The sequence below is a fragment of the Varanus komodoensis genome, unplaced genomic scaffold, assembly GCF_004798865.1.
Source record: "Varanus komodoensis strain SLA01 unplaced genomic scaffold, ASM479886v1 scaffold45, whole genome shotgun sequence".
Taxonomy (NCBI): Eukaryota; Metazoa; Chordata; class Lepidosauria; order Squamata; family Varanidae; genus Varanus; species Varanus komodoensis.
Window position 1 is genome coordinate 4,757,704 of NW_025336011.1, and position 14,594 is coordinate 4,772,297.

Sequence of the window (14,594 nt, forward strand, 5' to 3'; positions counted from 1 at the left end):
TGAGACAGCTCCCTTGGGCAACAGATGCTGAGGGGATGCAGGGGAAGCCTGTGGGCTTTCCAACTTCATCCCCCAGTTCTCTCCTTCTCTTAAAGGGCTGTGCCGTGTTGCCTGCCTAGGGCCCCCTAAACTACCCTGCTTCCCCCAGATGCAGTGAAGGCTGCTATCTCATCACCAGTACCAAAGGAAGATTTACTGCCGTTCCTATCAGCTTCTGTACACAAACCGAGCGGCTGGCATCAGGTCTTGGTCCAGCCTGCCACCGTCAGCCACTTTCCTCTCGGTTGTATTTGACGAGCTGCTGAAGAGGCGTTTTAAAAGGGTTGCAGCGCAGCAGCGCTCCCTGTCCAGCGAAGGAAAACCTTGAAGGAAGTGGGAAGTTCAGCTCGGACGAATGCAAAATTAAGGTGGCGTATGTTGAGAGTGGCTAGTACTAGGGTGCCATCGAACACTAGAAGCAGTAGGACTTTCTCCATCTAAGCCTGCATAAGCCTGTGCCCTTAAAAGGAACTCAGAAAGTAAAGAGGGAGCAATTATCCATGTAATTAACATCAAGGGCCAGGCCTTGCTTAACCCCTCCCCCCAGTAGAACTGGATGGTAAAATAGATTGCACCATTTTAGCTTGTAGGCTGTGTGTGCGTGTGTGTGCGTGTGTGTGTGTAATACTTTCTGGTTTTTTAAACCTATCTGAAAACAGAAAGCAGGCACAGAAGACAAAGGGCTGAACTAGAAGCTTTCTCTTTGAAGGGCAGAAATATTGGTCTTTTGGCCATAAGTACAGCTGGGGTATTTTAGACCCTGGAATTAGAGGTTCTCTGTGGGTCCCTGGAGATGGCCATGTGCATCACTTCAGTCATGAAGCGGATGACTAATATGCCTCATCTCCCATCATCGCTCTTAGCCCATATGTCTCAACTGTTTCCACATTCCTGATACAGTAGAAGAAAAAGGAAACCTGCTTACCAACCCTGATTTGAAAACCAACACCTCTGAGGGTGCGCAGCTGGCAAGCTACTCCCCCAAACCAAAGCACCTACGTGGCACAAATAATCAGTGGAGTTTGCTTTGCTGCTTGCTGCTGTCTTTGCCTTCCCTGGCTGCACCACTGGAAAGTGGAAGTCTAAAAAGTACAGAAATGCACGCTCTCACTTCTGCTTTCTATTGTATTCTCCCACATGGGTAGACAAGACCAAACCAGACCAGACCAGCAGTGGGTTTTAAACTATGGGAGGATTAAATATCAAGAGACCATTCTCCCTGTGACTCAGACCTGCCTAAGTCCTATGGAGGAGTTGTAAAACACCATCTCGTAAGAGTTTCAGTTAAAATCTGGTGGTACTGAATGCCTGTGTGCATGTATGATGTGGGATGGAAGGAGGGGTGCTGCCATTGTCTGATAACCGGTCCAAAAATGGGGGGGGGGTTGAATTGGGGGGCTGCATAGATATGGCTTCCCAGTTTACAATTGGGTCCTTTGGGTCATGGCTTTTGTCTTTTGATCCCCGAGACTCAGAGAGTTTGCCACTTGAGGAGGGTGCAAAAAAAGCAGAGGAGGGAAACCCGTAGTGGTCTGCTCCATGAAACTGGCTTTTTATTGTGGATGCAGAAAGAATTCATCAAAAATACATACATTTACACATACACTCATTCATACTCACACACATGCACACACAGACATGAGAGGATGTATAAAACAAAAATTGGCTCAGAGTGGACATCGTGGGGTCTCGCACTGGTGAGTCAACACAGACGTCACTACAAATACAACCTAGGCCACCACCAAAGACGCACACACACCCCACCAGCCCCCGGGTGCAAAGATCCTGTGCTGCACCCCTGCTGGCTTGCAGAACAAAGGAGGCATGGCTTCGTCATAATGCTGCTGCAGGCAGGAGGAAAACCCCCAGGGAGATTACTTCGAAGACGCCATACCCAAGGGGAAACTGAAGTGGGGAGGGGACAGGCCCTCTTTAAAGAAAGGCTTGATTGTTTCAAAAATGCAAAATGACACAACAGGATTGGAACATTTAAAAAGAGGTCCAGCCACTGGACCGTTGACCAAGGAGCAGGAAGGTCCTCACCACATGTAGGAATCATCAAACCTAGAGAAAAGAAAGAGAGCACAGAGCTGAAGGAAGAAGCAAAGATGTCATCTGCTCCATATCCCAACCCCAGGGCAAGTCCATCTGCCATCCCACACAACCCAGAGCAGAGGTGGTTCGATAGCAATGATATATTTTGTGTGTGTGTGTGATATCACTTAAATTGTGATTGGACCTTAAATCTAGGCCAAGTGGCAGGGTTTCTGGTCTCTTTCGCATTTACATATTGGGTTTGGGGAGGCTTGGTTTCACAGAGAAGAAAAGGCATCTCTGATCATCTACACAGTGCCCTTTCTTTCCATTTAAACTTGTAGTCTCTGTCAGTGTTAGGGATTATAGATGGCTGATCAGAAAATGTGGCTTGTGGGCAAGACTGTGGATAGCGCTGAGCTGAAATTTTGAGAAAACTTTTGCTCAAGCCCCTAGAAAAGGGATACCACTTAGCAGACCTTTTCCAGATGTTCTGCCCAGTTTTTGAGGGTTGCTGCTATTTTGCTCTGCCCTCTCAGTGCACTGGAATAATATTAGCTCTGGGGCATTGGGGTGACCAGGCTGCCAATCCAGATGCTGTAGCCACCCGTGGTAGCAACAGAACCCCCCCAAACAGCTCTAGAAAGAAAAACAAGAAGCAGTAATGCTGCCACTGCTGACGCAAACCCTACTGGAGAAATCCCCCTGGAGAAATCCTGCCTAAGGGTCCCCAGAGTCTGCCCATGAATTTCAAAGGCTCACCTGCATACAGCTTTAGCTGGTGCTTGGCACACGCTGCTCTGCTTGGACTTACCGTGATCTGCCGTTGTGGTCACTGTTGCTGCTATCCCCAAAAATAAGCTCTGACATCAAAGTCTCCGGGCTGGATCTTTTGCCATACCTTGCGTTGGGAAAAAACGGGAGAATTACTGAATTACAGATGTCCTGTTTGTGTCTTGGAGAAACTAAAGGATTTTATTCCTCTTTCTACCCACCCTGCCACCCCTGATTTTAGCAGCCACGAGCCAGGATCCCCCACATGGAATTCATGGTTTTATCATGGAACAGATTTGCTAAAGATAAAAAGGAGAATGCCCCTGAGCATGTGCAGTTTGGATTACTTACTACTAACCACCATCCATTTCTACTCATTTGGGGTTAGTAGCAAGGACTTCCAGGCATGAATTTCAAATAGACGAGAACCCCCGTAGTTCTCACACTAACAACTGCTCAAAACTGTTTGGGGATATAGCTCGACTGCAAAATCTCAGTGTGAAGGCCATTCTTGTGGGGCTTGTATGTATTTGAACTAAAACTGAGCTGAAATTTCTCAGATCTCTTCCAGAGAAAATTCTGGAGATTTTTCCGTTTTTTACCATACCCACTCCCCTAGATAAAAAAGCCATTTTCCAAAATTTTATCCACATTTTTTCCAGTACTTGTGTAGTTTTACCGCTCATACACACGTACACGCACGCACACGCAAAATGCATGCACAAAGATGTACAATGACGGTAAGTCTAGGGCACTGTAAATAATGCGGAGTAGCAGCCAAGCTGCCAAGATAGTAGCTGAGGTGACGACCATGAAAGAAGGAAGCTATGCAACTAGTAGTAGTGAGCCTCGGCCCAGTAGTAAACCTCAGACCAAGTATCAAGATACTAGCTGGTTGCTGTTTGAACGTCTCCGTTAACCAGGAGAGAGAAACTGGCCAAAGGCAAGCCAGTGATGGAAATGAACCAATAGGACCCCACGTACTTCTGTGCATTCTCAAATCCAGGAATGCTTGCACAGGTGGACCATCACAGGTGGACCCTAGAGGGCTTGTACTTGAAGGGAGAAGGTTCTCCCACTGCTTTCTGCTCTTCCGCAGCCTAAAAAAGCCAGGCCACGGATTCCTCATGTTCACAATGAGGGAAGAGAGCAGTGGAGAGTTCAAGAGCTACGAGGTGCCACAAGGAATCAATCTGAAGAGATTGCTAATGGCCTCCCAGATCTAGTTTCCAATTAGGTTTCTAAGAGACGAGAGCTAATGGACTGTTCCAGGCAGCCAGTGCTAATGGAGAAGGTGGCTAATCGGGCGTTTTACAGCTGGGTTTCTTGATCACTCCCTGAAAACCTGCAGGATACAGCAGTTTCTGCCCACTGAGAGCTATATCCTGCACACACACCAACTGCAGATGCCCCCAGCAAGGTAGAGACAGTCTGGCATTGTTGACTATATTATCATTTTTAAATGCTTCACTGACTAGTGTGCACAGACTGGGAGATCCAAGTCTTTCCACAACAGATGGAAAGCCGAATTTTGGTGCAAGCTTGAAGACAGATGTAGTGTAAAAAGAGGATTTGTAGGGGCTTTCTCCCACTGACAGGACAAAAGACAGCCATGGATAGCTGTAAATCAAATGCTGCTTCAGCCCCTGGCTGTGCTCATCCTCATTCACACATCCTTTGCATGGGGGTGTCTGGTCTTCTCACCTCACAGGAAGGGGCTGCCTGCCTAAGATGGCGCCGGCCCACACATGTGTTCCCTCGGTGCACACAAGCCCCCGGAGCAGCAGCCCTGCCCGCCCCGAGCCCACAGACTTGCCCCCACGTACCTCTGCCTTGTCACCAGGTTAATGTAATGCCGAAGATCCGTCAGGTATTTGGTCAGTTCTTCAGCAGATGCGTTTGGTCCCGGGCTCTCTGGCTTGGGTGGGTAGGCGTCCACCAAGGTTCCCAAGCAAAACAAGACGCACAGTGCCGCCACAATCACAAGAGGCCGGGGCTTCAGAGAGGCAATCATCTGGGGAGGGACAGGCACGTGTGAAGCTGGGTGGGCAGCTTCAAGCTTGCCGAGGGCGATCGGCTTCACACTGCAAAAGCAGCTGGCACTTCCGCTCCTGCACGGACTAGCCAAGTTTACATGAACTGCCTTCCACATCACCTACTGGTAAAATCTGATGAGAGCATCAGCCTTCCGTATATGGTGTGGGGAAGAACATGTCCCCTGATCATTGGCGTGGTGGCTTGTGCCTAAATGTACCTGACTTTGTTGTAAAATGTTCATTTTGCACACCTCTCAGTTCACTGACATGGCTACTTTTCCTTTGTAGTGCAATCAATCCAGACACCAGCGCTCACAGCCATCCTCAACCTGGTGTCCTCCAGGACCACCTGGAGGTGAAGCTCAGAGCCTCGGAAGGACACCAAGCTGGAAGGCTGGCTCAGCAGCTAGGCTTCCTGTCCCTTCATGCATCTTCTGGTAGGGCTCCAGGGACCAACCTGAAAGTGAGCTGGACAGGGGAGAGATAAGGCGCTGGTTCTGAAAACAGTGGTCCGATAACGGAGAGTGTGTTGGGATTATATGGGAAAGCCCCCAGTGCAAATCCCACTTGGCCCTGGCAATGTTCTGGGGCCAGCAAAGTATCTTTTCCAGCAGCAGTCCCATAAGGAAAATGGGACGGGAAAGCCACAGTGTGCTGATGACAAGACCTTGGAGGGAGCAATCCTATGGCCCCTCAACATCATCTGAAGGGCCACAGGATGTTTCAAAATCCCAGCTCTGAGGTCAGTGACAGCATCCCGACCTTGGAGCTGGGAACTGGGGCTCGGATCCCCCTTTGCCCACAGCCAGCAAGGAAGGAACTGTGCCAACTACCTCTCCAAGGTCAGGAATTCGACTTTGGAGAAGGCTGAAAGGGGGGAATTCCAGTGGGTGGGGAGGGGAGGGGAGGCGATGGGAGGGGCCTGGAGGCACGTCAACCTGAAGGCTCTCCAGGCTCCTTCTGTCCACCTCCACAGAAGCCCATCTAGCAAAAGTGCATCATGGGAGGACAGGGAGCTGAACACTGCCTCTGTGGCTCCTCTCACCCTACATAGGCTGCTCCCAAGCCTCCTGCATTCAGGGGACTGCGAGCAGCCAGGACCGTTGCACCTAAAGACTGTTTGGAGAACCCTTGTTCCAGGATGCTTAATGTGCAGCCCCTGGACTGGATGGAGGCTCCCCACTCCTGAAAGGCCTTCACCATGATGCTTTTGTCCCATCTGGCCAATAATGAATCCCACACACACTGGTTTCAGCATATGGATAGCTTTTTCCCTGCTAGCAGCAAGGAAGATACCATCTGCTCCAGGGCCACCAGTGGATATGGATATAGATTTAGATATACTTTATACATTCACATACGTACGCATGCTGGGGTGTAACCCTGAGACTAGCACAGCAATTACACTGACTGAGTGCCTCTGGGCATGTTTAAAGTGCCTTGGTCTCTCAGCCAAACTGAACAGGATGGCAGTGGTTCCATGTGCTTAAATGCTGATCAGTCCCTATACTTGTGTAGAAAGGGGATAAAAGACCAGATTTTAATAACAAAAGGGGATGAGATTTAAAAAGAGAGGAGCCGAACCTTCCCCAGCTGTTGGCTTCCTTCCCTGCAGCTCTTCCGCTTGAGATTTTTCCACTGGGTCAAACGGCCTGCAGGAGCTCGGCCATGGGAAGCAGGAGGGGTCTGCGCTTCTCACCTATACATCCTCGTCGCTTTTAAAATCAGACCCCCCCCCCACTCCTCCCTCTACGCAATGAAACGCGGAAGTGTCCCTCAGCACGCGGAACCGCTGCCCGCGGGTCCCGCTTGGCCCGCCTGAGCACACGCAAGCAGCCCGCGGACACGAGCCGTCGCTTCTGCCTGCCCCTTGCTTCCCCAGCCCCGGCAACTTTGGAGGGGCAGCGGGAAGCACGGCAGAGCGAAGCGACTCTGCCTTTCCCACCAGCTTTCTGCAGCCCTGTCCCAGCTACTCACTGTGAAAAGGAGGTAGAAACGGGCTCAGTTTCAGAACTGGACGGCAACGGGATGGCAGGACTCAGCCAGATGCTGCGATCTTCAAGTTGCCTCTTGCTGATGCCTCTGTAAGCAACTCTCTCAGCCAAGGGTTTATATCTGTGGTAGGTGGGTGAATTAAGGAGGGGGGAGGCTCCTCCCCTCCCTTCGTCCCTCCCTCCCTTCCCACTCATTCACCCATCATTTGTTGATCAATCTAATTCTCTATCGCCCAGTTTGATTACCTCTCTAAGGAAACGGCATCACACATGCCAAGGGAAGGAGACGCTGGGAGATCAGAACGACCGCCCCAGGGGGGGAAATGAAGTGATGCAGGAACTGTGTTCCCGAGAACAAGCTCCTTGCAGGCTGTTTACAAAGAAGTGGAACTTTTGGTGACCCTGAAAAGGCTGTGGTATGATGAGCGATTTACCCATTTGGAAGGTGCTGTGATTATGAGGGAAGCCACATACTCTCGCATAAATGTAAAAGCCACCCGCTGAAGTTAAGAAGCTGCACGTTTAAGATCAACAACATCAGCGGCAACAAGGAATCTTCATTTGCACAGCAGCAGCAGGAACCTGCAGGTCTCACGTCTGACAAATATCATATCAGGCACAAAGATATTAAAGGGCTGGGAAGTAAGGCTCTAGGGTTAAAGGCAAATGTTACGTTGCCATGATAACCAGAAATGGAGCTTTAATTTTCAGAGACAGATCTTCTTGTCTTATTGCAGCAGAAAGAATAATGACTCTTGTGGTACCTTAAAGAGTAACAAATGTATTTGTTCAGGTATAAGCTTTCACCTGCTTTTGTCCTTCCTTTCAGGGGCCTCCAGGTTGTTGAATTCTGGTCTTATACACAAGGACCAGCCCAAGCAAAGCTCTTAGAAAATGATAGAATGCAGGACTATATTGACCAAAGGTCTGATGATAATTCATATTAAGGGTGCATTTGGAGAATGCTCCAACATGGAGAATAAACCCTCTGGAGCTTTCCACAAGTCGCATGGTTCCTTCCACACATGGTGTGCTCAAATAAAGGACTCTGGAAGCATCCAGAAGAAGCTAGCTGTTCAGAACTCGACCAGGCTCTGCTTCATTGATATCTGCCTTGTATTACATGTTCAGTTACATTTCTAGCTGCACGCTTAGCAGATGCTCCAGAATGGCTGCTTCCCGCGCTACTGGCTGGATCCATCCATCCATCTGTAGATATTCACTTGTGGAATGTGAGGTTAATGAACTGGGGCCTAGGGCTGGAGTTGGCAGGAAATGAATCTTTCCCACCAAGTAGGATTGCTAACCCACCTAGGAGGGATGGGGGATGCAGTGAGTTGTGTTTTATTAGTTTGTTTAGGGCAGGGAAGGACAGAATTCAGTCTTGCCTTGTTTTATAATAACCCAAAGAGCTATCAACTGGAGCCAGATATTAAAAACTTGGCATTTTAGTGCAGGGTGCTTCTGAGCAGCTGCTGAGAACAGGAATTTACTTTGAGTATCAGAACCAAGCAGAACTTACAGGCCTTGTACAAAAACACCTGTTCCTGGACCCCTTTTTTCATTGCAACTGTCTTTCCTTTTTAGCATGGAGGATGAACAGAAATGAACCCTTTTTGCACCCACTTATAACTCTTGGCATTCATTTGGTTCAATCATTCATTCATCCACTAACAAATGCATAACACAACAAAGGTTAGTACACAGCTCCTGCTTTTTCATTAAATTCTTCACCTCTTTTCTTCTCCGTGCAATTTTGTCAGGGTTTCCAGTTAAGACTATTCATAAGTTTCAAAAAGTGGTTTTCTTTAAGTCACTTGGGAAAATAGCCCCAGTTTCACAAGAAGAGGTGCTTTCTGTACTACACAAGGGCACAAAGGAGGATGTGCAACTGAAGAAATGAATTCTTTTTATCAATTAATCAAAAGGCCATGACAGTTAATTTATATACTAAAACATCGGATAGCACAGTGAATGCAATACCCAAAACAAAAGCTGGCTTCAGAGTCAGCCCCACATATAACAGATTGTAGTCTAAACTGGAACTTACGTACCAAAGCATGAATCACTGAGATGGCTAGTCTTAGTTTTGTTACTAAGACTAGATTAACCTCCAGGTTAGACCCCTGCACAGAACTAGGCATGGGACTGTCTCCAAAAGTGGCTTGGAAACTGCAGTTAATTCATTATATGGTTGCTAGACTGCTAAATGTGAAAAGGAGGTTAGGATCATATCATGCCAGGGATCCACCAACTGCACTTGTTCATGGTCTAACTATGGGCCCAGTTCAAAGCATTGGTTTTGATTTTTTAAAGCACTTCCTGAGTCCCTATGTGTCTCTCCATCATCCGAAATCAACACTAGAGACCCTTTTCCAGGTTGTCCTAAATGTGAGGCTGAGAAAAGGCCTTTCCAGGCTGGTGTTGCAGTTATGAACATCCCCTCAAGAGACTCACTCAGTGCCAATTTTAAAGTTATTTTTTTTTTTCCGCTAGGCAACCCCCATTATTTTCTCAGCCTTTTAAACATCCGATTGTTTGTCTTGTAGTTATGCATTGTCAAGTTGTCTCCAGCTTATGGCAATCCTATGACTGAGTGCTGTACAAAATGTCTTGTCCTTGATAGTTCTGCTGTGTTAAAACTACTTTCAGATAGACAGATGGACAGACAGAGTTTAATTGCTTTTTTAATATTTTACTGTAAGCCACACTGATAATTTTGCTGAAGGGCAAGATATAAATGCTACGAATACGCAGAGAGCCAAGATTTCCTGAAATAGTAAATAAATTGTCATTGTAACAAGATAGTGTATTTGATTTCATTAAATCAATATGGAGTTTATTCTGCACTTGCTATAAACTGGGGCATCTTCATAGGCTGAAAGCGGCATTGATCATTTGGAAGAAATGTGATTTTTCCACTGGGATTGGCATGATAATCTGTTGCAGAAATAATAACAAAGAGTCTAGGGGCACTTTAAAGACTAACAAATATATTGTGGTATAAGCTTTCACGAGCGAGAACCCACTTTATCAGATACATTCAATTTTCTAATTAACAGAAACCTTATCGTAGAAGGAGTCAATAACAGGGCCCCAAGAATTGTTGATTTGTAGATAACATAGATCTTTCAACACCCCCCCCCCCCACAAATACAGAATGTGGTCTCTATACTGTGTCTTATGTTGTTGGTTTTCTAGGGCCATCGCCTGCCCTCTCTGGAGGCATAAAGCTTTACAGTAAATATATTTGTTTCCTTGCACAGAGTAAGAGATATCAAATAATTTTTACAACCAGAGTTTGATCAATGTATACTGTGTGGCAAAACTGGATGTTCCAACTGAGTGTTGATATCCTGGAGTCTGTTTTTCATTTGACATTTTGGAAGAAGGACACTCTCTCCCTGCTGTTACAGGTACAAATCAGAAAAAAAAATCACACAAATGCAAACAGTGAAGAAAATTTTAGAATGTTTCAGAAGTTTATTATCATCTGTGGTTCAGCCAATAATTCGGCAAAATAAATTGATTGTAAGCGCAACAGAATATACTTTCAAGACAAAGACATGACTGATGTGTTAAGGAGATTTGGTTTCAATGGCCTCTAATTCATGTAAGTTTCCATCGCTCCAGGCATTTGCTCTGTGGAAGAAACATGGCATAGGGTTGTTGCTCATGGGTGGAGCACATACTTCCATGCAAAAGATCCCAGATTTGATTCCTCATGTTTCCAAGTAGGGCTGGGGGGAAAAACCCTGGAATGCTGCTGCCAATCACTGTAGACAAATTAGGACATTGGTTTAATTAGGTGTTTCCAGGTAATGACACCCAGAACTTTGCAGGAATCTGCCTTCTTGACAGATTTTCTTTTGTGGTTAAAAAAAAGAGTATTAAATGGGGTGAGGGAAAATACTGGAGGGCTCCAAGTGAAAGGCAACAACATCTGGACCTTTCCCCTGCCCTGAAATGCCATGAATGAGGTAGAGGGACTGCATGAGAAAATATGATCTGGAGGCATTCCCAGTATAAGCCAATTTCCTGTGTTTTTATGTACATTGTCCAGGTACACATCTCCAATTAAGGGTCTCTTCCAGCACCTGTAAGGCTGAAGAATGTTTATGAACTACTCACTAGCCTCAATCAGACCAGATGTGCAAGCAAGTTATGTATCCTTTCCCCACATTCATATGTCCCACAAAGAAATGCTCATGCTGTTCCTCACATGGGAAGCCCCTGATTCTTCAGCTTGACAAGGATGTTCAGAATTGAAAGCCTTCCTGTGTCCTGACACTTCTTGTGCAATAACTGCTCGACGATGACTGACCCACAATGCACTGGGCACTGCTGGGGAGCAGGACAGGGGGAATCAAATGCTTTCGTTGTAATGCCCACTGCTAAAGGCAGCTTGGGAGGTGCAATTTGAATGGCATGGGGGAAAGGGGGGGGGAAGCGCCCCTCCCAGCTCTACTCCCTGCATTCAGTCCTTTCTTGCTCCCCTGTGCACATGACTGCTTTAAAACAACATTAAGAGTGCTGATCACAAATCTCTCCTACCATGTGTAGTTTGGCCAAAAGACAGAGACTGTCCAAGACTGGTTATATCTCTGTAGATCTAGCTGATCAATAGTCTACCAGACAGTGTCGCCTACTTTACAGGTGACAGAAGAATCCTCTATTGTGAAATGTTGTCTATTTTATTTGTTTATTTTTCAGTACTGTCTACAGAGCATTTTCTATAGAAAATACCTAGATGGTTTACAATAATAAAACATCAAAACAGCCTACAGTACTTGATTAAAATAGAATTAAATCAGATACCTATTAAAATGTACAATTAAAATACTGGTTAAATAAAAAGGTCTTGGTCTGGTGCTGGAAAGAATAAAGAGTTGGCACCAGACGAACTTCTCTGGGGGACGTAGTCCAAATTTGAAGCACCACCACTGAGTAGGCCCTTCTTATAACAACCCTCCTTTCTTCCTTCCTTCCTTCCTTCCTTCCTTCCTTCCTTCCTTCCTTCAAGGAGGGCTTTTGGAGAAGGACCTCCGTGGAAGATGTTCAGCAGTGGACAGGTGTTTACAGAAGCGAGTGTTCCTTTAAATAACCAGGCCTAAGCCATTTAGGGTTTTATATGTCATTGTCCACACTGTCCAGTCCAAGTCCAGTTTAGAACTCCAAAAGCAAGAGTGGGATCATCAGATTGCTTACCCACGGTTAATACCAGACAAAGAGACTGAGCAGGACAAAGATTCTCCCACTCACAGTCTTCCCACCAGGTCAGGGTGTATTATGTCTCCATTTCAAGAGCCATTGTGGTGGGGTGGTTAGAGTGCTGGATAAGCGACCTGGCAGATCTGGGTTCTAGTCTCTACTCACTGGGTGACTTTGAGTTAGTCACAGACCTTTAGCCCAACCAACTTCATAGGGTTGCTGCTGTCAGGATCAAATGGAGCTACATAAGTTGTCATGGGCTCCTCCCAAGAGGAGAAAAGGCAATGTAATAAAAATAAGCCATCATATTAAAATTGTAGCTATTTTTCCCAAGTGTGCAGCTATGCATATAAATTAGCTCACATACATTTTATGAGAATGCACGTTCCCTTTTGTGGTGGTGAATTTCTTCCTTTTGGTGGTGCACTTCCTTTCTTTGGCAATTTACCACCCATCCCTCCACATCTGCCTTCTGCGAAAGCTTGTCCAAGGATGTGGCTTTTGGATGAACTGAAGCCCGACGGCGGTTTAGAAACAGACCTCAGCCACTCAGCCCTCCAGGAAACTATTTGGTGACCAAAGCTCCAGAACCATTGTGCTGCCTCCACATTAGTCACCCTGCCTGGGATGCAGTCATGCGCCCCTGCTCTGACTCAGTGGCGAGTACAAGCCATGAGCTCCAGGAAGGAACGCTTCCCAGCCTTTCCTTAGGGGAAGGGAAATGAGCGAATTCTCCCTCCTTCACAGAGCAATCCCACAGAGATGGGGAGAGATGGGGAGCACCCATACAGAAGATGCCACTGACCACGTCCATAACACTGCTGGGCCTGTGCAAAGCAGAAGGTAAGGGGCACTGGATTTTGCCCCTTTTAGGTTCTCCCAGGTTTTCTTCTCATTAGTCCACTCTTACCGTCCAATAATAGAGGAAATAATTTCACCAGTTCCAGGGTTGGCGTAATTTTTCCCAGCCCTGGACTCTGTCCAGAGAAGCCAAAGCCTCCCTTAATCTGCCCTTGACCTGCTCTTACAACATCCACCCTTATCGCCAATGGGGCAGAAAATTCCACCGCTGTCCACTGAGAAATTCCATTGATGGTGCCAGGACCTGAAGCTTTGCACAGCTCCCCGCGAGGCCATGGCAGTGAAGAGTGGCAGGGTTCACCCCACAGGTGGCTGCAGGGCCAGGAAGAGAGCTGAAGGACTGGAGTCTGTGTGATTGTGCAGCAAGGCTGGGAGCTTGGCAAAGCTCTGTAAAAGACTACCCTGCACTGTTCAAGTTTGCCACAACAGCACGGGTGTTCCTGGTGGCTACATCACAATCCTGATCCTTTGTCCAGTTCCCACCTTGCCTTGTCCCCTCTCTGCTCCTACTCTGCCCTTGCCTGTGGCCTGACCCCACCTTGCCGGTCCCTGATCCTGGCTTCCACATCTGGTTCTGCCAAGCCTTGCCAGCATCTGATCCTTGCCTGTCTGGAGCATGCCTTCATTTCTGGTCCTGCAGTGTCAATATCTGGCATTCCTGGCTTTGCCTTCACCTTTGGGCCCGGCAGGCACTGACCCTTGAATATCTGACCCTTGCGTGTCCTGCCCTTCCCTTTGCCTCTGGCTATACTGCATCAAGCCAGTATCTCCCGTCCTTCTCCATCACCCCTAGATGACTGGTAATCCAGGGAATGGGAGTGAGCCATGGAAAAGGGTCTGGGTCACTGGGGGAACTCTGGAAGGCCACACTGATATTCCAGGCATCTGATCCTGGGACTGCCCCTCTACACCGTGTATTAAAATCACAATGGCAGATGGCAGCATGAAGTAAAATCCTGCAGAGGGAAGCATAACAGATAAAATGCTGTCTTCCTATGGAAAACGATCTCCCTGGCAAGCAAGAAGTCATCACCGACTGGTAGAAGACAACCAGACAGAGGGCTGCCTGAGGTCCATGAAGCGAGGGCTTTTGCAATATGGGCAGCGGCCTAGAAGGTCAGACCTCCTGTTCCTACCAAATATGCTTCCCCCAGAGCACAGAAAGAAGCAGGCAGGCTCCTATAGGAAGTGCTAACTCCTCAGGTAGCCCGCTGGACCCAAACCATTTAGGTGGAAGCAACCTGTGATAGATTCAGAAGAGAATTTTTGCTAACCTTGAATGTTTTTGTGGGTTTTGTTTAACATTAGCGTTCGTCTATTCAACTTTTAAAATTATTTCATTTTGATTTATATTGTTTTCTCCGTGTTGCATGCCACTTTAGGTGGCTAAATGATCATTGCCTTATATATTTAATGTATTTATTAATAAATTTAATAAATATATACATTTGAAAATGCACACTTACATGTGATAAATGTGCTGTTGGTGAACAGGTATTTGGGATTATAAGGAAATACTATATTATCACCTGCGAAAAATGGAGGCTTCTCCTAATCCCTGCCTGTAAAAGAAATATAGCTTGCATGCTCATTTGGAGTACCAGGAAATTATAAATCAATTTTTGTGGTTTTAAAATTAAGAGGG

The 14,594-nt window shown here is 46.9% G+C and overlaps 1 protein-coding gene across 1 annotated transcript; it reads right to left on the reverse strand.

The window, feature by feature from the left end:
• Positions 1-2,078: 2,078 nt before the first annotated feature.
• LOC123030620 (goannatyrotoxin-Vere1-like) lies at positions 2,079-4,861 on the reverse strand. The gene is made up of 3 exons (XM_044444697.1): positions 4,674-4,861; positions 2,888-2,974; positions 2,079-2,103 (listed from the first exon to the last, which is right to left on the reverse strand). The coding sequence occupies exons 1-3, from the start codon at positions 4,859-4,861 to the stop codon at positions 2,079-2,081; spliced, it is 300 nt and encodes a 99-aa protein (XP_044300632.1).
• Between the last annotated feature and the right edge of the window lie 9,733 nt (positions 4,862-14,594).

What these genes read in the sequence shown, in the direction of transcription:
- LOC123030620 (XM_044444697.1), bottom strand. Translation starts at nt 4,861, where the DNA reads ATGATTGCCTCTCTGAAGCCCCGGCCTCTTGTGATTGTGGCGGCACTG. An exon ending in AACCTGGTGACAAGGCAGAG is followed by an intron (nt 2,975 to 4,673) that starts GTACGTGGGGGC and finishes TCCCAACGCAAG; the next exon opens with GTATGGCAAAAGATCCAGCC. An exon ending in GACCACAACGGCAGATCACG is followed by an intron (nt 2,104 to 2,887) that starts GTAAGTCCAAGC and finishes TCTTTTCTCTAG; the next exon opens with GTTTGATGATTCCTACATGT.